The sequence below is a fragment of the Oncorhynchus clarkii genome, unplaced genomic scaffold, assembly GCF_045791955.1.
Source record: "Oncorhynchus clarkii lewisi isolate Uvic-CL-2024 unplaced genomic scaffold, UVic_Ocla_1.0 unplaced_contig_6271_pilon_pilon, whole genome shotgun sequence".
Lineage (NCBI taxonomy): Eukaryota > Metazoa > Chordata > Actinopteri > Salmoniformes > Salmonidae > Oncorhynchus > Oncorhynchus clarkii.
The window spans coordinates 420,471-445,973 of NW_027261145.1; the positions used below are offsets into that span (position 1 = coordinate 420,471).

Sequence of the window (25,503 nt, forward strand, 5' to 3'; positions counted from 1 at the left end):
TAGTTGTGTGGTCAGTAGTTGTGTGGTCAGTAGTTGTGTGGTTAGTGGTTGTGTGGTCAGTAGTTGTGTGGTCAGTGGTTGTGTGGTCAGTAGTTGTGTGATCAGTAGTTGTGTGGTCAGTAGTTGTGTGGTCGGTAGTTGTGTGGTCAGTAGTTGTGGGGTCAGTAGTTGTTTGGTCGGTAGTTGTGTGGTCAGTAGTTGGTGGTCAGTAGTTGTGTGGTCAGTAGTTGTGGTCAGTGGTTGTTGCCAGTAGTTGTGTGGTCAGTAGTTGTGTGGTTGTGGTCAGTAGTTGTGTAGTTGTGGTCAGTAGGTGTGTGTTCAGCGGTTGTAGTCAATAGGTGTGTTGTCAGTAGTTGTGGTCAGTAGTTGTGTGGTTGTGGTCAGTATGTGTGGTCGATAGTTGTGTGGTCGGTAGTTGTGTGGTCAGTAGTTGGTGGTCAGTAGTTGTGTGGATAGTAGGTGTGGTCAATAGTTGTGTGCCCAGTAGGTGTCAATAGTTGTGTGGTCAGTAGTTGTGTGGTAAGTAGTTGTGTGTTTGTGGTCAGTAGTTGTGTGGTCAGTAGTTGTGTGGTTGTGGTCAGTAGTTGTGTGGTTGTGGTCAGTAGTTGTGTGGTTGTGGTCAGTTGTTGTGTGGTCAATAGGTGTCAATAGTTGTGTGGTCAGTAGGTTTGGTCAATAGTTGTGTGGTCAGTAGGTGTGGTCAATAGTTGTGTGGTCAGTAGGTGTGGTCAATAGTTGTGTGCCCAGTAGGTGTCAATAGTTGTGTGGTCAGTAGTTGTGTGGTAAGTAGTTGTGTGTTTGTGGTTGTGGTCAGTAGTTGTGGTCAGTAGTTGTGTGGTTGGTAGTTGGTGGTCAGTAGTTATGGTCAGTAGTTGTGGTCAGTAGTTGTGTGGTCAGTAGTTGTGGTCAATAGTTGTGTGGTTGGTAGTTGGTGTTCAGGAGTTGTGTGTTTGTGGTCAGTAGTTGTGTGGTCAGTAGTTGTGTGGTTGTGGTCAGTAGTTGTGTGGTTGTGGTCAGTAGTTGTGTGGTTGTGGTCAGCTGTTGTGTGGTCAGTAGTTGTGTGGTCAGTAGTTGTGTGGTTGTGGTCAGTTGATGTGTGGTCAGTAGTTGTGTGGTTGTGGTCAGTAGCTTTGGTCAGTAGTTGTGTGGTTGATAGTTGGGGGTCAGTAGTTGTGGTCAGTAGTTGTGTGGTCAGTAGTTGTGTGGTTGGTAGTTGGTGGTCAGTAGTTGTGTGGTCAGTAGTTGTGGTCAGTAGTTGTGTGGTTGGTAGTTGGTGGTCAGTAGTTGTGTGGTCAGTGGTTGTGTGGTTGGTAGTTGGTGGTCAGTAGTTGTGTGGTTGTGGTCAGTGGTTGTGTGGTTGTGTTCAGTAGTTGTGGTCAGTAGTTGTGTGGTTGTGGTCAGTAGTTGTGTGGTTGTGGTCAGTGGATGTGGTCAGTAGTTGTGGTCAGTAGTTGTGTGGTTGTGGTCAGTAGTTGTGTGGTTGTGGTCAGTAGGTGTGTGGTTGTGGTCAGTAGTTCTGTGGTTGTGGTCAGTAGTTGTGTGGTTGTGGTCAGTAGGTGTGTGGTTGTGGTCAGTAGTTCTGTGGTTGTGGTCAGCAGTTGTGTGGTTGTGGTCAGTAGGTATGTGGTTGTGGTCAGTAGTTGTGTGGTTGTGGTCAGCAGTTGTGTGGTTGTGGTCAGTAGTTGTGGTCAGTAGTTCTGTGGTTGTGGTCAGCAGTTGTGTGGTTGTGGTCAGTAGGTATGTGGTTGTGGTCAGTAGTTGTGTGGTTGTGGTCAGCAGTTGTGTGGTTGTGGTCAGTAGTTGGGGGTCAGTATGTGTTTATTTTTATTTAAGCTTTATTTTTTTCAACAGTTAAGAACAAATGACAGCCTAGGAACAGAGGGTTAACTGCCTTGTTCCGGGGCAAAACAAGATATTTTTACCTTGTAATCTTGGGGATTCGATTTAGAAACCTTTCGATTCCTGGCCCAATGCTCTAACCACTAGGCTACCTTCCGCCGCGGTGTGGTCAGTAGTTGTGGTCAGTAGTTGTGTGGTCAGTAGTTGTGTGGTCAGTAGTTGTGTGGTTGTGGTCAGTATTTGTGTGGTTGTGGTCAGTATTTGTGGTCATTGTGTGTGTGGTCAGTAGGTGTGGTCATTATGTGTGTGGTTAGTAGGTGTGGCCGGTACATGTGGTCAGTAGTTGGTGGTGACTAGTTGTGGTCTCTAGTTGTGGTCTCTAGTTGTGGTCAGTATTTGTGTGGTCAGTAGTTGTGTGGTCAGTAGTTGTGTGGTTGGTGGTCAGTAGTTGTGGTTGTGTTGCAGGTTCTTTGGGCCCTACAGTATGGATGTGGTCACCAGCACAGCTTTCAGTGTGGACATTGACTCTCTGAACAACCCTTCAGACCCCTTCGTCTCCAACGTCAAGAAGATGACCAAGTTCGACCTGTTCAACCCACTGTTGCTCCTATTCGGTGAGACCACACACAGACACACGGACACAAAGTTGAACTTTTTAATCATATGCAGTTGTACACCTTTCTATAAAACGTTCCTCTCCACCTTACTTCTGCTCTTCGCCTCTCCTGTCCTCCCCTGCTCTCCTCTTCTCCCATCCTCCCCTCCTCTCCCCTCCTCCTCATCTCCTCTCCTCTTCTCCTCTCCTATTCTCCTCTCCCCTCCCTTTCTCCTCTCATACTCCTCTCCTCTCCTATTCTCCTCTCCTATTCTCCTATTCTCCTCTCCCCTCCCTTTCTCCTCTCATACTCCTCTCCTCTCCTCATCTCCTCTCCTCCCCTCCCCTCCTCTCCTCTTCTCCTCCCCTCCTCTCCTTCTCCAGCTTTGTTTCCCTTCACTGGTCCTATCTTGGAGAAGATGAAGTTTTCTTTCGTCCCGTCTGCGGTGACAGACTTCTTTTACGCCTCGCTGGCTAAGATCAAATCTGGACGTGACACTGGGAACTCAACTGTAAACTTGTTTTATATTTATATTTGTATGATTGTTATATTGATATTTTCATCTGTACATTTGTATTTGTACTGTAATATTCTGTATTTACTTATTATATAACTATGAAACTATGAAATGTAACTAGTGATGGGGACCAATATGGAATGTCTATATCGATATCATGTCGCAATTTAAAAACACTATTATTGGGACCCAAAAATCTACAGTCATATTAGAATCTGTTTGTGTTGGTTGTGATTGGACCAGATCCATTAGAATCTGATGGTCTTGGTTGTGATTGGACGAGATCCAGTAGAATCTGTTTGTCTTGGTTGTGATTGGACCAGATCCATTAGAATCTGATTGTCTTGGTTGTGATTGGACCAGATCCATTAGAATCTGTTTGTGTTGGTTGTGATTGGACGAGATCCAGTAGAATCTGTTTGTCTTGGTTGTGATTGGACCAGATCCATTAGAATCTGATTGTCTTGGTTGTGATTGGACCAGATCCATTAGAATCTGATTGTGTTTTGCATGTTTTTGTATTTTGTATTTTATTAAGCTCCCCATGGGGAGGCAGGTAGCCTAGTAGTTAGAGTGTTGGACTAGAAACCGAAAGGTTGCAAGATCGAGTCCCTGAGCTGACAAGGTAAAAATCTATCCTTTTCCACCTGAACAAGGCAGTTAACCCAATGTTCCCTGGTAGGCCGTCATTGAAAATTAGAATTTGGTCTTGACTGACTTGCCTAGTTAAATAAAACAATTAGATGTTGCAAAAGCAGCAGCTACTCTTCCTGGGGTCCACATAAAACAGAACATTATGAGGCAAGGACAGAACTACATACATTTTAAAAAGGCACACGTAGTCTACATATCAATGCATATACACAAACTGTCTAGGTCAAATAGGGGAGAGGCGTTGTGCTGTGAGGTGTTGCTTTATCTGTTTTTTGAAACCAGGTTTGCTGTTTATTTGAGCAATATGAGATGGAAGGAAGTTCCATGCAACAAGGGCTCTATATAATTCTGTACATTTTCTTGAATTTGTTCTGGATTTGGGGACGATGAAAAGATCCCTGGTGGCATGTCTGGTGGGACAAGTGTGTTTGTCAGAGCTCTGTGTAAGTTGACTATGCAAACAATTTGGGATTTTTAACACATTGTTTCTTATCAAAAGTGATGCAGTCAGTCTCTCCTCAACTCTTAGCCAAGAGAGACTGGCATGCACAGTATTTATATCAGCCCTCTGATTACAATTAAGAGCAAAACGTGCCGCTCTGTTCTGGACCAGCTGCAGCTTAACTAGGTCTTTCCTTGCAGCACTAGACCACAGATTAGACAAAACTAGAACCTGCAGAACTTGCTTTTTGGGTGTCAAAAAAGCGGAGCATCTCTTTATTATGGCGCGACCTCTCCCCATCTTTTTAAAAATGCCAGTTGAGAACAAGTTCTCATTTACAACTGCAAACTGGCCAAGATAAAGCAAAGCAGTGCGACACAAAAAACAACACAGAGTTACATATTGAATAAACAAGTGTACAGTCAATAACACAATAGAAAAAGAGAAAGTCTATATACAGTGTGTGCAAATGGCGTGAGGAGGTAAGGCAATAAATAGGCCACAGTAGCGAAGTAATTACAATTTAGCAGATTAACACTGGAGTGATAGATGAGCAGATGATGATGTGCAAGTAGAAATACTGGTGTGCAAAAATAAAAACAAGATGTGGATGAGGTCGGTAGATTGGGTGGGTTGTTTACAGATGGACTATGTACAGCTGCAGCGATCGGTTAGCTGCTCAGATTGCTGATGTTTAAAGTTAGTGAGGAAAATGTAAGTCTCCAGCTTCAGCGATTTTTGCAATTCGTTCCAGTCACTGGCAGCAGAGAACTGGAAGGAAAGGCGGCCAAAGTTGGTGTTGGCTTTGGGGATGACGAGAGAGATATACCTGCTGGATCGCGTGCTACGAGTGGGTGTTGTTATCGTGACCAGTGAGCTGAGATAAGGTGGAGCTTTACCTAGCATAGAATTATAGATAACCTGGAACCAGTGGGTCTGGCGACGAATATGTAGAGAGGGCCAGCCTACTAGAGTATACAGGTCGAAGTGGTGGGTGGTATAAGGGGCTATGGTAACAAAACGGATGGCACTGTGATAGACTACATCCAATTAGCTGAGTAGAGTATTGGAAGCTATTTTGTAGATGGCATCACCGAAGTCGAGGATCGGTAGGATAATCAGTTTTACGAGGGTAAGTTTGGCGGCGTGAATGAAGGAGGCTTTGTTGCGAAATAGGAAGCTGATTCTAGATTTGATTTTGGATTGGAGATGTTTGATTTGAGTCTGGAAGGAGAGTTTACAGTCTAGCCAGACACCTTGGTATTTGTCGTTGTCCAAGTATTCTAGGTAGGAACCGTACAGAGTAGTGATGCTAGTCAGGCGGGCGTGTGCGGGCAGCGAACGGTTGAAAAGCATGCATTTGGTTTTACTAGCATTTAAGAGCAGTTGGAGGCCAAGGAAGGAGTGTTGTATGGCATTGAAGCTCATTTGGAGGTTAGTTAACACAGTGTCCAAAGAAGGGCGAGATGTATACAGAATGGTGTCGTCTGCATAGAGGTGGATCAGGGAATAACCCGCAGCAAGAGCGACATCGTTGATATATACAGAGAAAAGAGTTGGCCAAAGAATTGAACCCTGTGGTACCCCCATAGAGACTGCCAGAGGAAAGGACAACAGGCCCTCCGATTTGACACACTGAACTCTGTCTGTGAAGTAGTCGGTGAACCAAATATCTGTTGGTTGTGATTGGACCAGATCCAGTAGAATCTGTTTGTGTTGGCTGGGATTGGACCAGATCCAGTAAAATCTGTTTGTGTTGGCTGTGATTGGACATATTTGACCTAAATTCATTCTGCTCGCAGAGTCGGGTGGATTTCTTACAACTGATGATCGACTCTCAGAAAGGCAATGACACGAAGACAGGAGGGGAACCGACTAAAGGTACCTGCCGAACAAACACCTGTTAACTACTGTTACAAACACACACCTGTAAACTAATGTTAAGAACACACACCTGTTACAAACACACACCTGTAAACTAATGTTAAGAACACACACCTGTTACAAACACACACCTGTAAACTACTGTTACAAACAAACACCTGTAAACTACTGTTACAAACACACACCTGTAAACTACTGTTAAGAACACACACCTGTAAACTAATGTTACAAACACACACCTGTAAACTACTGTTACAAACACACACCTGTAACTACTGTTAAGAACACACACCTGTAAACTAATGTTACAAACAAACACCTGTAAACTACTGTTACAAACACACACCTGCAAACTACTGTTACAAACACACACCTGTAAACTAATGTTAAGAACACACACCTGTAACTACTGTTACACACACCTGGAAAGACAGGACAATACAGTGGCCTAGAAATGTTTCATGTACGAGACTGAGAGCGCGCCTTTCTTGTTTACCTTTTATATTGACGACGTTATTGTCCGGTTGAAATATTATAGATTATTTAGGCAAAAAAAAACAACCTGAGGATTGATTTTAAACATTGTTTGTACGAACTTTACGGATACTATTTGGATTTTTTGTCTGCCTGTTGTGACTGCGTTTGAGCCTGTGGATTACTGAACAAAACGTGCAAGCAAAACTGAGGTTTTTGGATATAAAGAGAGACTTTATCGAACAAAACAAACATTTATTGAGTAAAAGAATGTCTTCTGCGTGCAACCATATGAAGATCATCAAAGGTAAGTGATTCATTTTATCTCTATTTCTGACTTGTGTAACTCTTCTACTTGGCTGGTTACTGTTTGTTATGATTTGTCAGCTGGGCGCTCTTCTCAGATAATCGCATGGTATGCTTTAGCCATAAAGCCTTTTTGAAATCTGACATCGTGGTTGGACTAACAAGAAGTTAATCCTTAAACCTATGTATAACACTTGTATGTTTTATGAATTTTTATATTGGGTATTTCTGTTTTTGAATTTGGCGCTCTGCAATTTCACTGGACGTTGGCCAGGTGGGACGCTAGCGTCCCACTTACCCTAGTGAGGTTTTAAACTACTGATACAAACACACACCTGTTAAAAACACACACCTGTTACAAACACACACCTGTTACAACCACACACCTGTTACAAACACACACCTGTTACAACCACACACCTGTTACAAACACACACCTATAAACTACTGTTACAAACACACACCTGTTAAAAACACACACCTGTTACAAACACACACCTGTTAAAAACACACACCTGTTACAAACACACACCTGTTACAACCACACACCTGTTACAAACACACACCTATAAACTACTGTTACAAACACACACCTGTTACAAACACACACCTGTAAACTACTGTTACCAGCACACACCTTTACACTACTGTTACAAACACACACCTGTTACAAACACACACATGTTACAAACACATACCTGTTACAAACACACACCTGTAAACTTCAATTACCAACACACACCTGTAAACTACTGTTACAAACACACACCTGTTACAAAAATGTCACGTAGAGTAGAGCTAGAAGTCTAAATTGAAAAACCTGACCTCTATCAAATATAATGATGGCGGAGCCACAAAAGGTCTTCTGGGTGTTTATTTACAGAGTGATTCCGGAAGAAAAACAACAGTAGTCATCCAAAGTATCCTTTATGGGGGCAGCTTAACCTCTCTTGGGTAGGGGGCCTCCGGATGAAAATGGAGCCCAAAGTAAACTCCCTGTTACTCAGGCCCATAAGCTGGGATATGTATAACATTGGTAGATTTGGATTAAAAAAAACACTCTAAAGTTTCTACAACTGTTAAAATAATGTCTGTGGGTATAACAGAACTGAAATGGTAACCCCGAGGATGAACCAACCCCCCTCCCCCCTCAAACAAATTCTACCACTATTTTCAAGGACTGTCACTTTTATTATAAGGCCAAATCCTCCCAGATTGCAGTTCCTAGGACTTCCACTAGATGTCAACAGTCTTTAGAAAGAGTTTCAGGCTGTTTTTTGTAATTTGGCTAGATGAGGTAACAGTAGTAGTGGGTCCCGTTTTGGCTGTAGTGTTACCATGCGCATGGACGAGAGCGCGTTCTTTCTGTTTATCTCCGGTAAAGATAATAACGATTCTCCGTCTTAAAATGTATCATTTTTTTACGTATTAGGGTACCTAAGGTTGGATTATAAACGTTGTTTGACTTGTTTAGATACGTTTATTAGTAACGTTTGGGATTCATTTTGAAGGAGGGAAACCGGTGGATTATTGAATGAAGTGAGCCAGCCAAACTGAGTTTTTATGGATATAAAAAATAACTTTATGAAACAAAAGGACCATTTGTGATGTGACCGGGACCTTTTGGAGTGCAAACAGAAGAAGATCTTCAAAGGTAAGGCATTTATTATATCTATTTCTGACTTTCATGTCATGTCTATTTCTGACTTTCATGCATTTGTATGCTGTCCTCACATGGTGAGCTTTCGCCGTAAAGCCTTTTTGAAATCTGACACAGCGGCTGGATTAACAAGAAGTTAAGCTTTATTCTGATGTATTGCACTTATATTTTAATGAATGTTAGATATTTATAATACTGTAGTTTGTATTTCACTTGTATTTTAATGAATGTTGAATATGAATGATATTTAAAATACTGTAGTTTGAATTTCGCGCTCTGGAATTTCACAGGATGTTGTCGAGGCGCCCCGCACGTCTAACCGTAACATTACACACCTGTTACAAACACAAACACACACCTTTAAACTACTGTTACAACCACAAACCTGTTAATGTAACTAATGTTACAAACACACACCTTTAAACTACTGTTACAACCACACACCTGTTAATTTAACTAATGTTACAAACACACACCTGTTACAAACACACACCTGTTAATTTAACTACTGTTACAAAATCACACCTGTTACAAACACACACCTGCTACAAACACACACCTTTAAACTACTGTTACAACCACACACCTGTTAATTTAACTAATGTTACAAACACACACCTGTTACAAACACACACATAAACTACAGCTACAAACACACAACTGTTACAAACACACACCTGTAATCTACTGTTACGAATACACACCTATAAACTACTGTAACAAATACACACCTGTTACAAACTATTCCCTCCTCTCTGCTCCCTCTCTCCCTCCACAGGACTGACTGATCATGAGATCTTGTCTCAAGCCATGATCTTCATCTTCGCCGGCTACGAGACCAGCAGCAGTACTATGAGTTTCCTGGCCTATAACCTGGCAACAAATCCCCACACCATGACCAAACTGCAGGAGGAGATTGATACTGTGTTCCCCAACAAGGTAACCCCCACACCATGACCAAACTGCAGGAGGAGGTAGATACTGTGGTCCCCAACAAGGTAACCCCCACACCATGACCAAACTGCAGGAGGAGATAGATACTGTGTTCTCCAACAAGGTAACCCCCACACCATGACCAAACTGCAGGAGGAGATAGATACTGTGTGGGTGCCAGATGTGGTGAGGTACTGATGTGTGTGTGTATCCCCGGAGTAAGATGGGGTGAGGTACTGATGTGTGTGTAACCACGGTGCAGGCTCCAATCCAGTACGAAGCTCTGATGCAGATGGACTATTTGGACTGTGTGTTGAACGAGTCTCTGAGACTGTACCCCGTCATGCTGCGACTGGAGAGGGTCGCCAAGAAGACGGTGGAGATCAACGGCATTGTCATCCCCAAAGACTGCATTGTCCTGGTTCCCACGTGGACCCTCCACCGTGACCCAGAGATCTGGTCCGACCCTGAGGAGTTCAAACCAGAGAGGTACTGGACCGCACAGTAACCACAATCCAACCATAACACAACCATAACATAACCATAATACAACCACAATACAAACACAAGATCATTAATACATTTTGCTACAACTTAACTACAGTGCATCATTATATCATCATACAATGTGAAATGTTTCTGAACCACAACCACAAATCAACTACAATACAATGTGTAATGTGTCTGCCCAATCCCTGTCCAGGTTCAGTAAGGAGAACAAGGAGACTATTGATCCGTACACGTACATGCCATTTGGGGCGGGGCCCAGGAACTGTATCGGGATGCGCTTCGCCCTGATCATGATCAAACTGGCCATGGTCGAGATCCTCCAGAGTTTCACTTTCTCCGTCTGTGACGAGACCGAGGTGAGACGCTCACCTGAGCAGACAGAATATGACATCAACAAACATCAGTATCTGTTTCAGCATGGTCACCACCTGGTTTACCATGGACCTGTTTTAACATGGACCTGTTTTAACATGGTCACCACCTGTTTTAACATGGTCACCACCTGTTTTAACATGGTCAACACCTGTTTTAACATGGTCACCACCTGTTTTAACATGGTCAGCACCTGTTTTAACATGGTCAACACCTGTTTTAACATGGTCAGCACCTGTTTTAACATGGTCAACACCTGTTTTAACATGGTCAGCACCTGTTTTAACATGGTCAACACCTGTTTTAACATGGTCAACACCTGTTTTAACATGGTCAGCACCTGTTTTAACATGGTCAACACCTGTTTTAACATGGTCAGCACCTGTTTTAACATGGTCACCACCTGTTTTAACATGGTCACCACCTGTTTTAACATGGACCTGTTTTAACATGGTCACCACCTGTTTTAACATGGTCACCACCTGTTTTAACATGGTCACCACCTGTTTTAACATGGACCTGTTTTAACATGGTCACCACCTGTTTTAACATGGTCAACACCTGTTTTAACATGGTCAGCACCTGTTTTAACATGGTCAACACCTGTTTTAACATGGTCAGCACCTGTTTTAACATGGTCACCACCTGTTTTAACATGGACCTGTTTTAACATGGTCACCACCTGTTTTAACATGGTCACCACCTGTTTTAACATGGTCACCACCTGCTTTAACATGGTCGCCACCTGTTTTAACATGGTCAGCACCTGTTTTAACATGGTCAACACCTGTTTTAACATGCTCAGCACCCGTTTTAACATGGTCACCACCTGTTTTAACATGGACCTGTTTTAACATGGTCACCACCTGTTTTAACATGGACCTGTTTTAACATGGTCACCACCTGTTTTAACATGGTCACCACCTGTTTTAACATGGACACCACCTGTTTTAACATGGTCACATCCTGTTTTAATATGGTCACCACCTGTTTTAACATGGTCACCACCTGTTTTTTACATGGACCCGTTTTATCATGGTCACCACCTGTTTTAACATTGTCACCACTGTTTTAACATGGTCACCACTTGTTTTAGCATGGACCTGTTTTATCATGGTCACCACATGTTTTAACACAGTCACCTCCTATTTTAACATGGTCACCACCTGTTTTAACACGGTCACCACCTGTTTTAACATGGTCACCACCTGTTTTAACATGGTCACCACCTGTTTTAACATGGTCACCACTGTTTTAACATGGTCACCACTGTTTTAACATGATCACCACCTGTTTTAACATGGTCACCACCTGTTTTAAGATGGTCAGCTCCTGTTTTAACATGGTCACCACCTGTTTTAAAATGGTCAGAACCTGTTTTAACATGGTCACCGCCTGTTTTAACATTGTCACCACCTGTGTTAACATGGTCAGACCCTGTTTTACATGGTCACCACCCGTTTTAACATGGTCACCACCTGCTTTAACATGGTCGCCACCTGTTTTAACATGTTCAGCACCTGTTTTAACATGGTCAACACCTGTTTTAACATGCTCAGCACCCGTTTTAACATGGTCACCACCTGTTTTAACATGGACCTGTTTTAACATGGTCACCACCTGTTTTAACATGGTCACCACCTGTTTTAACATGGTCACCACCTGTTTTAACATGGACCTGTTTTAACATGGTCACCACCTGTTTTAACATGGTCAACACCTGTTTTAACATGGTCAGCACCTGTTTTAACATGGTCAACACCTGTTTTAACATGGTCAGCACCTGTTTTAACATGGTCACCACCTGTTTTAACATGGACCTGTTTTAACATGGTCACCACCTGTTTTAACATGGTCACCACCTGTTTTAACATGGTCACCACCTGCTTTAACATGGTCGCCACCTGTTTTAACATGGTCAGCACCTGTTTTAACATGGTCAACACCTGTTTTAACATGCTCAGCACCCGTTTTAACATGGTCACCACCTGTTTTAACATGGACCTGTTTTAACATGGTCACCACCTGTTTTAACATGGACCTGTTTTAACATGGTCACCACCTGTTTTAACATGGTCACCACCTGTTTTAACATGGACACCACCTGTTTTAACATGGTCACATCCTGTTTTAATATGGTCACCACCTGTTTTAACATGGTCACCACCTGTTTTTTACATGGACCCGTTTTATCATGGTCACCACCTGTTTTAACATTGTCACCACTGTTTTAACATGGTCACCACTTGTTTTAGCATGGACCTGTTTTATCATGGTCACCACATGTTTTAACACAGTCACCTCCTATTTTAACATGGTCACCACCTGTTTTAACACGGTCACCACCTGTTTTAACATGGTCACCACCTGTTTTAACATGGTCACCACCTGTTTTAACATGGTCACCACTGTTTTAACATGGTCACCACTGTTTTAACATGATCACCACCTGTTTTAACATGGTCACCACCTGTTTTAAGATGGTCAGCTCCTGTTTTAACATGGTCACCACCTGTTTTAAAATGGTCAGAACCTGTTTTAACATGGTCACCGCCTGTTTTAACATTGTCACCACCTGTGTTAACATGGTCAGACCCTGTTTTACATGGTCACCACCCGTTTTAACATGGTCACCACCTGCTTTAACATGGTCGCCACCTGTTTTAACATGTTCAGCACCTGTTTTAACATGGTCAACACCTGTTTTAACATGCTCAGCACCCGTTTTAACATGGTCACCACCTGTTTTAACATGGACCTGTTTTAACATGGTCACCACCTGTTTTAACATGGACCTGTTTTAACATGGTCACCACCTGTTTTAACATGGTCACCACCTGTTTTAACATGGACACCACCTGTTTTAACATGGTCACATCCTGTTTTAATATGGTCACCACCTGTTTTAACATGGTCACCACCTGTTTTTTACATGGACCCGTTTTATCATGGTCACCACCTGTTTTAACATTGTCACCACTGTTTTAACATGGTCACCACTTGTTTTAGCATGGACCTGTTTTATCATGGTCACCACCTGTTTTAACATGGTCACCACCTGTTTTAACATGGTCACCACCTGTTTTAACATGGTCACCACCTGTTTTAACATGGTCACCACCTGTTTTAACACAGTCACCACCTGTTTTAACATGGTCACCACCTGTTTTAACACAGTCACCACCTGTTTTAACACGGTCACCACTGTTTTAACATGGTCACCACTGTTTTAACATGATTTTACCTGTTTTAACATGGTCACCACCTGTTTTAAGATGGTCAGCTCCTGTTTTAACATGGTCACCACCTGTTTTAACATTGTCACCACCTGTGTTAACATGGTCAGACCCTGTTTTACATGGTCACCACCTGTTTTAACATGGTCACCACTGTTTTAACATGGTCACCACTTGTTTTAGCATGGACCTGTTTTAACATGGTCACACTGTTTTTACATGGTCACCACCTGTTTTAACATGGTCACACTGTTTTAACATGGTCACCACCTGTTTTTAACATGGTCACCACCTGTTTTAACATGGGCACCACCTGTTTTAACATGGGCACCACCTGTTTTTAACATGGTCACCACTTGTTTTAGCATGGACCTGTTTTAACATGGTCACACTGTTTTTACATGGTCACCACCTGTTTTAACATGGTCACCACCTGTTTTAACACAGTCACCACCTGTTTTTAACATGGTCACCACCTATTTTAACATGGGCACCACCTGTTTTAACATGGACCTGTTTTAACATGGTCACCACCTGTTTTAACATGGTCTGCACCTGTTTAACATGGTCACCACCTGTTTTAACATGGTCACCACCTGTTTTAACATGGACCTGTTTTAACATGGTCACCACTTGTTTTAACATGGTCACCACCTGTTTTAAAATTGACCTGTTTTAACATGGTCTCCACCTGTTTTAACATGGTCACCACCTGTTTTAAAATTGACCTGTTTTAAGATGGTCACCATCTGTTTTAACATGGTCACAACCTGTTTTAACATGGTCACCACCTGTATTAACATGGTCACCACCTGTTTTAACATGGTCAACTCCTGTTTTAACATGGTCACCGCCTGTTTTAACATGGTCACCACCTGTTTTAACATGGTCAGAACCTGTTTTAACACAGTCACTACCTGTTTTAACATGGTCACCACCTGTTTTAACATGGTCACCACCTGTTTTAACATGGTCAGAACCTGTTTGAACATGGTCAGTTCTTGTTTAACATGGTCACCACCTGTTTTAACATGGACCTGTTTTAACATGGTCACCACCTATTTTAACATGGACACCACCTGTTTTAACATGGTCACATCCTGTTTTAATATGGTCAGCACCTGTTTTAACATGGTCACCACCTGTTTTTTACATGGACCCGTTTTATCATGGTCACCACCTATTTTAATATTGTCACCACTGTTTTAACATGGTCACCACTTGTTTTAGCATGGACCTGTTTTATCATGGTCACCACCTGTTTTAACATGGTCACCACCTGTTTTAACATGGTCACCACCTGTTTTAACATGGTCACCACCTGTTTTAACATGGTCACCACCTGTTTTAACACAGTCACCACCTGTTTTAACATGGTCACCACCTGTTTTAACATGGTCACCACTGTTTTAACATGGTCACCACTGTTTTAGCATGGACCTGTTTTAACATGGTCACACTGTTTTTACATGGTCACCACCTGTTTTAACATGGTCACCACCTGTTTTAACACAGTCACCACCTGTTTTTAACATGGTCACCACCTGTTTTAACATGGTCACCACCTGTTTTAACATGGACCTGTTTTAACATGGTCACCACCTGTTTTAACATGGTCAGAACCTGTTTGAACATGGTCAGTTCTTGTTTAACATGGTCACCACCTGTTTTAACATGGTCACCACCTGTTTTAACACAGTCACCACATGTTTTAACACAGTCACCTCCTATTTTAACATGGTCACCACCTGTTTTAACACGGTCACCACCTGTTTTAACATGGTCACCACCTGTTTTAACATGGTCACCACCTGTTTTAACATGGTCACCACCTGTTTTAACATGGTCACCACTGTTTTAACATGGTCACCACCTGTTTTAACATGGTCACCACCTGTTTTAACACAGTCACCACCTGTTTTAACACAGTCACCACCTGTTTTAACATGCACCTGTTTTAACCTGTTGCGACGACCAAACCCGGATCCGGGATTCTATTTATAGACCTAAGCTCATTACCATAACGCAACGTTAACTATTCATGAAAATCGCAAATGAAATGAAATAAATATGCTATCTCTCAAGCTTAGCCTTTTGTTAACAACACTGTCATCTCAGATTTTCAAAATATGCTTTTCAACCATAGGAAAACAATCATTTCTGTAACAGTAGCTAGCTAGCGTAGCATTTAGCGTTAGCATTAGCGTTAGCATTTAGCAGGCAACTATCACAAAAACAAGTAAAGCCTTCAAATAAAATAACTTACCTTTGAAGAACTTCTGATGTTTTCAATGAGGAGACTCTCAGTTAGATAGCAGATGCTCAGTTTTTCCAAAAAGATTCTTTGTGTATTAGAAATAGCTCCGTTTTGTACATCACATTTGGCTACCAAAAAAAAAAAAAAAAAAAAAAAAAAAAAAACGAAAATTCAGCCCTCAAAACGCGAACTTTTTTCCAAATTAACTCCATAATATCGACTGAAACATGGCAAACGTGGTTTAGAATCAATCCTCAAGGTGTTTTTCCACATATCTCTTCAATGATATATCCTTCGTGGAAGCCTGGTTTCTCCTTGCTCTCAAATGGAAAAATAATTGCACCTGGCTTTACGCTCCAATTTCGACGCAGGGACACCAGGCGGACACTTGGAAAATGTAGACTCTTATGGTCAATCTTCCAATGATATGCCTACAAATACGTCACAATTCTGCTAACGCCTTGGGGGAACGACAGAAAGTGTAGGCTCATTCCTTGCGCAATCACAGCCATATAAGGAGACAATGGAAAACAGAGCTTCAGAAATTCTGCTCATTTCCTGGTTGACGCATCATCTTGGTTTCGCCTGTAGAATGAGTTCTGGGGCACTTACAGACAATATCTTTGCAGATTCTGAAACTTCAGAGTGTTTTCTTTCAAAAACTGTCAAGAATATGCATAGTCGAGCATCTTTCGTGACAAAATATCGCGCTTAAAACAGGAACGTTTTTTATCCAAAAATGAAATAGCGCCCCTAGAGATCAAAGAGGTTAACGTGGACCTGTTTTAACATGGACCTGTTTTAACATGGACCTGTTTTAACATGGTCACCACCTGTTATAACATGGTCACCACCTGTTATAACATGGTCACCACCTGTTTTAACATGGGCACCACCTGTTTTAACATGGACCTGTTTTATCATGGTCACCACCTGTTTTAACATGGTCACCACCTGTTTTAACATGGTCACCAACTGTTATAACATGGTCACCACCTGTTTAACATGGTCACCACCTGTTTTAACATGGTCACCACCTGTTTTAACATGGACCTGTTTTATAATGGTCACCACCTGTTTTAACATGGTCACCACCTGTTTTAACATGGTCACCACCTGTTTTAACATGGTCACCACCTGTTATGACATGGTCACCACCTGTTTAACATGGTCACCACCTGTTTTAACATGGTCACCACCTGTTATGACATGGTCACCACCTGTTTAACATGGTCACCACCTGTTTTAACACAGTCACCACATGTTTTAACACAGTCACCTCCTATTTTAACATGGTCACCACCTGTTTTAACACGGTCACCACCTGTTTTAACATGGTCACCACCTGTTTTAACATGGTCACCACCTGTTTTAACATGGTCACCACCTGTTTTAACATGGTCACCACTGTTTTAACATGGTCACCACCTGTTTTAACATGGTCACCACCTGTTTTAACACAGTCACCACCTGTTTTAACACAGTCACCACCTGTTTTAACATGCACCTGTTTTAACCTGTTGCGACGACCAAACCCGGATCCGGGATTCTATTTATAGACCTAAGCTCATTACCATAACGCAACGTTAACTATTCATGAAAATCGCAAATGAAATGAAATAAATATGCTATCTCTCAAGCTTAGCCTTTTGTTAACAACACTGTCATCTCAGATTTTCAAAATATGCTTTTCAACCATAGGAAAACAATCATTTCTGTAACAGTAGCTAGCTAGCGTAGCATTTAGCGTTAGCATTAGCGTTAGCATTTAGCAGGCAACTATCACAAAAACAAGTAAAGCCTTCAAATAAAATAACTTACCTTTGAAGAACTTCTGATGTTTTCAATGAGGAGACTCTCAGTTAGATAGCAGATGCTCAGTTTTTCCAAAAAGATTCTTTGTGTATTAGAAATAGCTCCGTTTTGTACATCACATTTGGCTACCAAAAAAAAAAAAAAAAAAAAAAAAACGAAAATTCAGCCCTCAAAACGCGAACTTTTTTCCAAATTAACTCCATAATATCGACTGAAACATGGCAAACGTGGTTTAGAATCAATCCTCAAGGTGTTTTTCCACATATCTCTTCAATGATATATCCTTCGTGGAAGCCTGGTTTCTCCTTGCTCTCAAATGGAAAAATAATTGCACCTGGCTTTACGCTCCAATTTCGACGCAGGGACACCAGGCGGACACTTGGAAAATGTAGACTCTTATGGTCAATCTTCCAATGATATGCCTACAAATACGTCACAATTCTGCTAACGCCTTGGGGGAACGACAGAAAGTGTAGGCTCATTCCTTGCGCAATCACAGCCATATAAGGAGACAATGGAAAACAGAGCTTCAGAAATTCTGCTCATTTCCTGGTTGACGCATCATCTTGGTTTCGCCTGTAGAATGAGTTCTGGGGCACTTACAGACAATATCTTTGCAGATTCTGAAACTTCAGAGTGTTTTCTTTCAAAAACTGTCAAGAATATGCATAGTCGAGCATCTTTCGTGACAAAATATCGCGCTTAAAACAGGAACGTTTTTTATCCAAAAATGAAATAGCGCCCCTAGAGATCAAAGAGGTTAACGTGGACCTGTTTTAACATGGACCTGTTTTAACATGGACCTGTTTTAACATGGTCACCACCTGTTATAACATGGTCACCACCTGTTATAACATGGTCACCACCTGTTTTAACATGGGCACCACCTGTTTTAACATGGACCTGTTTTATCATGGTCACCACCTGTTTTAACATGGTCACCACCTGTTTTAACATGGTCACCAACTGTTATAACATGGTCACCACCTGTTTAACATGGTCACCACCTGTTTTAACATGGTCACCACCTGTTTTAACATGGACCTGTTTTATAATGGTCACCACCTGTTTTAACATGGTCACCACCTGTTTTAACATGGTCACCACCTGTTTTAACATGGTCACCACCTGTTATGACATGGTCACCACCTGTTTAACATGGTCACCACCTGTTTTAACATGGTCACCACCTGTTATGACATGGTCACCACCTGTTTAACATGGTCACCACCTGTTTTAACATGGTCACCACCTGTTTTAACATGGTCACCGCCTGTTTAACATGGTCACCACCTGTTTTAACATGGTCACCACCTTTTTTAACATGGTCACCACCTGCTTTAACATGGTCGCCACCTGTTTTAACATGGTCAGCACCTGTTTTAACATGGACCTGTTTTAACATGGTCACCACCTGTTTTAACATGGACCTGTTTTAACATGGTCACCACCTGTTTTAACATGGTCACCACCTGTTTTAACATGGACCTGTTTTAACATGGTTCGCACCTGTTTTAGCATGGTCACCACCTGTTTTAACATGGTCACCACCTGTTTTAACACGGTCACCACCTGTTTTAACATGGTCACCGCCTGTTTTAGCATGGTCACCACCTGTTTTAACATGGTCACCACCTGTTTTAACATGGTCACATCCTGTTTTAATATGGTCACCACCTGATTTACATGGACCCGTTTTATCATGGTCACCACCTGTTTTAACATTGTCACCACTGTTTTAACATGGTCACCACTTGTTTTAGCATGGACCTGTTTTATCATGGTCACCACCTGTTTTAACATGCTCACCACCTGTTTTAACACAGTCACCACCTGTTTTAACATGGTCACCACCTGTTCAAACACAGTCACCACCTGTTTTAACACGGTCACCACTGTTTTAACATGGTCACCACTGTTTTAACATGATCACCACCTGTTTTAACATGGTCACCACCTGTTTTAAGATGGTCAGCTCCTGTTTTAACATGGTCACCACCTGTTTTAAAATGGTCAGAACCTGTTTTAACATGGTCACCGCTTGTTTTAACATTGTCACCACCTGATTTAACATGGTCAGACCCTGTTTTACATGGTCACCACCTGTTTTAACATGGTCACCACTTATTTTGGCATGGACCTGTTTTAACATGGTCACACTGTTTTTACATGGTCACCACCTGTTTTAACATGGTCACACTGTTTTAACATGGTCACCACCTGTTTTTAACATGGTCACCACCTGTTTTAACATGGGCACCACTTGTTTTAACATGGGCACCACCTGTTTTTAACATGGTCACCACTTGTTTTAGCATGGACCTGTTTTAACATGGTCACACTGTTTTTACATGGTCACCACCTGTTTTAACATGGTCACCACCTGTTTTAACACAGTCACCACCTGTTTTTAACATGGTCACCACCTGTTTTAACATGGGCACCACCTGTTTTAACATGGACCTGTTTTAACATGGTCACCACCTGTTTTAACATGGTCTGCACCTGTTTAACATGGTCACCAACTGTTTTAACATGGTCACCACCTGTTTTAACATGGACCTGTTTTAACATGGTCACCACTTGTTTTAACATGGTCACCACCTGTTTTAAAATTGACCTGTTTTAACATGGTCTCCACCTGTTTTAACATGGTCACCACCTGTTTTAACATGGTCACCACCTGTTTTAAGATGGTCACCACCTGTTTTAACATGGTCACAACCTGTTTTAACATGGTCACCACCTGTATTAACATGGTCACCACCTGTTTTAACATGGTCAACTCCTGTTTTAACATGGTCACCGCCTGTTTTACCATGGTCACCACCTGTTTTAACATGGTCAGAACCTGTTTTAACATGGTCACCACCTGTTTTAACATGGTCAGTTCTTGTTTAACATGGTCACCACCTGTTTTAACACGGTCACCACCTATTTTAACATGGTCACCACCTGTTTTAACACGGTCACCACCTATTTTAACATGGTCACCACCTGTTTTAACACGGTCACCACCTGTTTTAACATGGTCACCACCTGTTTTAACATGGTCACCACCTGTTTTAACATGGTCACCACCTGTTTTAACATGGTCACCACTGTTTTAACATGGTCACCACCTGTTTTAACATGGTCACCACTGTTTTAACACAGTCACCACCTGTTTTAACATGCACCTGTTTTAACGTGGACCTGTTTTAACATGCACCTGTTTTAACATGGTCACCGCCTGTTTTAACATGGTCACCACCTGTTTTAACATGGTCACCACCTGTTATAACATGGTCACCACCTGTTTAACATGGTCACCACCCGTTTTAACATGGACCTGTTTTATCATGGCCACAACCTGTTTTAACATGGTCACCACCTGTTTAACATGGTCACTACCTGTTTAAACATGGTCACCACCTGTTATAACATGGTCACCACCTGTTTTAACATGGACCTGTTTTAACATGGTCACCACCTGTTTTACATGGTCACCACCTGTTTACATGGTCACCGCCTGTTTTAACATGGTCACCACCTGTTTTAACATGGTCACCACCTGTTTTAACATGGACCTGTTTTAACATGGACCTGTTTTAACATGGACCTGTTTTAACATGGTCACCACCTGTTATAACATGGTCACCACCTGTTTTAACATGGACCTGTTTTATCATGGTCACCACCTGTTTTAACATGGTCACCACCTGTTTTAACATGGTCACCAACTGTTATAACATGGTCACCACCTGTTTAACATGGTCACTACCTGTTTAAACATGGTCACCACCTGTTATAACATGGTCACCACCTGTTTTAACATGGACCTGTTTTATCATGGTCACCACCAATATGCATAGTCGAGCATCTTTTCGTGACAAAATATCGCGCTTAAAACAGGAACGTTTTTTATCCAAAAATGAAATAGCGCCCCTAGAGATCAAAGAGGTTAACGTGGACCTGTTTTAACATGGACCTGTTTTAACATGGACCTGCTTTAACATGGTCACCACCTGTTATAACATGGTCACCACCTGTTATAACATGGTCACCACCTGTTTTAACATGGGCACCACCTGTTTTAACATGGACCTGTTTTATCATGGTCACCACCTGTTTTAACATGGTCACCACCTGTTTTAACATGGTCACCAACTGTTATAACATGGTCACCACCTGTTTAACATGGTCACCACCTGTTTTAACATGGTCACCACCTGTTATAACATGGTCACCACCTGTTTTAACATGGACCTGTTTTATCATGGTCACTACCTGTTTTAACATGGTCACCACTGTTTTAACATGATCACCACCTGTTTTAACATGGTCACCACCTGTTTTAAGATGGTCAGCTCCTGTTTTAACATGGTCACCACCTGTTTTAAAATGGTCAGAACCTGTTTTAACATGGTCACCGCCTGTTTTAACATTGTCACCACCTGATTTAACATGGTCAGACCCTGTTTTACATGGTCACCACCTGTTTTAACATGGTCACCACTTATTTTGGCATGGACCTGTTTTAACATGGTCACACTGTTTTTACATGGTCACCACCTGTTTTAACATGGTCACACTGTTTTAACATGGTCACCACCTGTTTTTAACATGGTCACCACCTGTTTTAACATGGGCACCACTTGTTTTAACATGGGCACCACCTGTTTTTAACATGGTCACCACTTGTTTTAGCATGGACCTGTTTTAACATGGTCACACTGTTTTTACATGGTCACTACCTGTTTTAACATGATCACCACCTGTTTTAACACAGTCACCACCTGTTTTTAACATGGTCACCACCTGTTTTAACATGGGCACCACCTGTTTTAACATGGACCTGTTTTAACATGGTCACCACCTGTTTTAACATGGTCTGCACCTGTTTAACATGGTCACCAACTGTTTTAACATGGTCACCACCTGTTTTAACATGGACCTGTTTTAACATGGTCACCACTTGTTTTAACATGGTCACCACCTGTTTTAAAATTGACCTGTTTTAACATGGTCTCCACCTGTTTTAACATGGTCACCACCTGTTTTAACATGGTCACCACCTGTTTTAAGATGGTCACCACCTGTTTTAACATGGTCACAACCTGTTTTAACATGGTCACCACCTGTATTAACATGGTCACCACCTGTTTTAACATGGTCAACTCCTGTTTTACCATGGTCACCACCTGTTTTAACATGGTCAGAACCTGTTTTAACATGGTCACCACCTGTTTTAACATGGTCAGTTCTTGTTTAACATGGTCACCACCTGTTTTAACATGGTCACCACCTGTTTTAACACAGTAAGCACCTATTTTAACATGGTCACCACCTGTTTTAACACGGTCACCATCTGTTTTAACATGGTCACCACCTGTTTTAACATGGTCACCACCTGTTTTAACATGGTCACCACCTGTTTTAACATGGTCACCACTGTTTTAACATGGTCACCACCTGTTTTAACATGGTCACCACCTGTTTTAACACAGTCACCACCTGTTATAACATGGTCACCACTGTTTTAACACAGTCACCACCTGTTTTAACATGCACCTGTTTTAACGTGGACCTGTTTTAACATGCACCTGTTTTAACATGGTCACCACCTGTTATAACATGGTCACCACCTGTTTAACATGGTCACCACCCGTTTTAACATGGACCTGTTTTATCATGGCCACAACCTGTTTTAACATGGTCAACACCTGTTTAACATGGTCACTACCTGTTTAAACATGGTCACCACCTGTTATAACATGGTCACCACCTGTTTTAACATGGACCTGTTTTAACATGGTCACCACCTGTTTTACATGGTCACCACCTGTTTACATGGTCACCGCCTGTTTTAACATGGTCACCACCTGTTTTAACATGGTCACCACCTGTTTTAACATGGACCTGTTTTAACATGGACCTGTTTTAACATGGACCTGTTTTAACATGGTCACCACCTGTTATAACATGGTCACCACCTGTTTTAACATGGGCACCACCTGTTTTTAACATGGTCACCACCTGTTTTAACATGGGCACCACTTGTTTTAACATGGGCACCACCTGTTTTTAACATGGTCACCACCTGTTTTAACATGGGCACCACTTGTTTTAACATGGGCACCACCTGTTTTTAACATGGTCACCACTTGTTTTAGCATGGACCTGTTTTAACATGGTCACACTGTTTTTACATGGTCACTACCTGTTTTAACATGATCACCACCTGTTTTAACACAGTCACCACCTGTTTTTAACATGGTCACCACCTGTTTTAACATGGGCACCACCTGTTTTAACATGGACCTGTTTTAACATGGTCACCACCTGTTTTAACATGGTCTGCACCTGTTTAACATGGTCACCAACTGTTTTAACATGGTCACCACCTGTTTTAACATGGACCTGTTTTAACATGGTCACCACTTGTTTTAACATGGTCACCACCTGTTTTAAAATTGACCTGTTTTAACATGGTCTCCACCTGTTTTAACATGGTCACCACCTGTTTTAACATGGTCACCACCTGTTTTAAGATGGTCACCACCTGTTTTAACATGGTCACAACCTGTTTTAACATGGTCACCACCTGTATTAACATGGTCACCACCTGTTTTAACATGGTCAACTCCTGTTTTACCATGGTCACCACCTGTTTTAACATGGTCAGAACCTGTTTTAACATGGTCACCACCTGTTTTAACATGGTCAGTTCTTGTTTAACATGGTCACCACCTGTTTTAACATGGTCACCACCTGTTTTAACACAGTAAGCACCTATTTTAACATGGTCACCACCTGTTTTAACACGGTCACCATCTGTTTTAACATGGTCACCACCTGTTTTAACATGGTCACCACCTGTTTTAACATGGTCACCACCTGTTTTAACATGGTCACCACTGTTTTAACATGGTCACCACCTGTTTTAACATGGTCACCACCTGTTTTAACACAGTCACCACCTGTTATAACATGGTCACCACTGTTTTAACACAGTCACCACCTGTTTTAACATGCACCTGTTTTAACGTGGACCTGTTTTAACATGCACCTGTTTTAACATGGTCACCACCTGTTATAACATGGTCACCACCTGTTTAACATGGTCACCACCCGTTTTAACATGGACCTGTTTTATCATGGCCACAACCTGTTTTAACATGGTCAACACCTGTTTAACATGGTCACTACCTGTTTAAACATGGTCACCACCTGTTATAACATGGTCACCACCTGTTTTAACATGGACCTGTTTTAACATGGTCACCACCTGTTTTACATGGTCACCACCTGTTTACATGGTCACCGCCTGTTTTAACATGGTCACCACCTGTTTTAACATGGTCACCACCTGTTTTAACATGGACCTGTTTTAACATGGACCTGTTTTAACATGGACCTGTTTTAACATGGTCACCACCTGTTATAACATGGTCACCACCTGTTTTAACATGGGCACCACCTGTTTTAACATGGACCTGTTTTATCATGGTCACCACCTGTTTTAACATGGTCACCACCTGTTTTAACATGGTCACCAACTGTTATAACATGGTCACCACCTGTTTAACATGGTCACTACCTGTTTAAACATGGTCACCACCTGTTTTAACATGGTCACCACCTGTTTTTTACATGGACCCGTTTTATCATGGTCACCACCTATTTTAATATTGTCACCACTGTTTTAACATGGTCACCACTTGTTTTAGCATGGACCTGTTTTATCATGGTCACCACCTGTTTTAACATGGTCACCACCTGTTTTAACATGGTCACCACCTGTTTTAACATGGTCACCACCTGTTTTAACATGGTCACCACCTGTTTTAACACAGTCACCACCTGTTTTAACATGGTCACCACCTGTTTTAACACAGTCACCACCTGTTTTAACACGGTCACCACTGTTTTAACATGGTCACCACTGTTTTAGCATGGACCTGTTTTAACATGGTCACACTGTTTTTACATGGTCACCACCTGTTTTAACATGGTCACCACCTGT

At 41.9% G+C, this 25,503-nt stretch overlaps 2 protein-coding genes across 2 annotated transcripts in view; both read left to right on the plus strand.

Moving 5' to 3' along the window:
- The window catches only part of LOC139405236 (cytochrome P450 3A27-like), a 100,731-nt gene that overhangs the window by 37,773 nt on the left and 37,455 nt on the right, over positions 1-25,503 (plus strand). The gene's annotated exons all lie outside the window — the stretch shown is intronic.
- Positions 1-25,503, plus strand: part of LOC139405237 (cytochrome P450 3A27-like) — a 75,663-nt gene that overhangs the window by 11,935 nt on the left and 38,225 nt on the right. The window contains exons 7-12 of the mRNA XM_071147673.1: positions 2,305-2,453; positions 2,819-2,946; positions 5,851-5,929; positions 9,151-9,311; positions 9,568-9,794; positions 10,009-10,171. Coding sequence (XP_071003774.1) covers positions 2,305-2,453; positions 2,819-2,946; positions 5,851-5,929; positions 9,151-9,311; positions 9,568-9,794; positions 10,009-10,171 — 907 coding nt within the window. The remainder of the gene's footprint in view (positions 1-2,304; positions 2,454-2,818; positions 2,947-5,850; positions 5,930-9,150; positions 9,312-9,567; positions 9,795-10,008; positions 10,172-25,503) is intronic.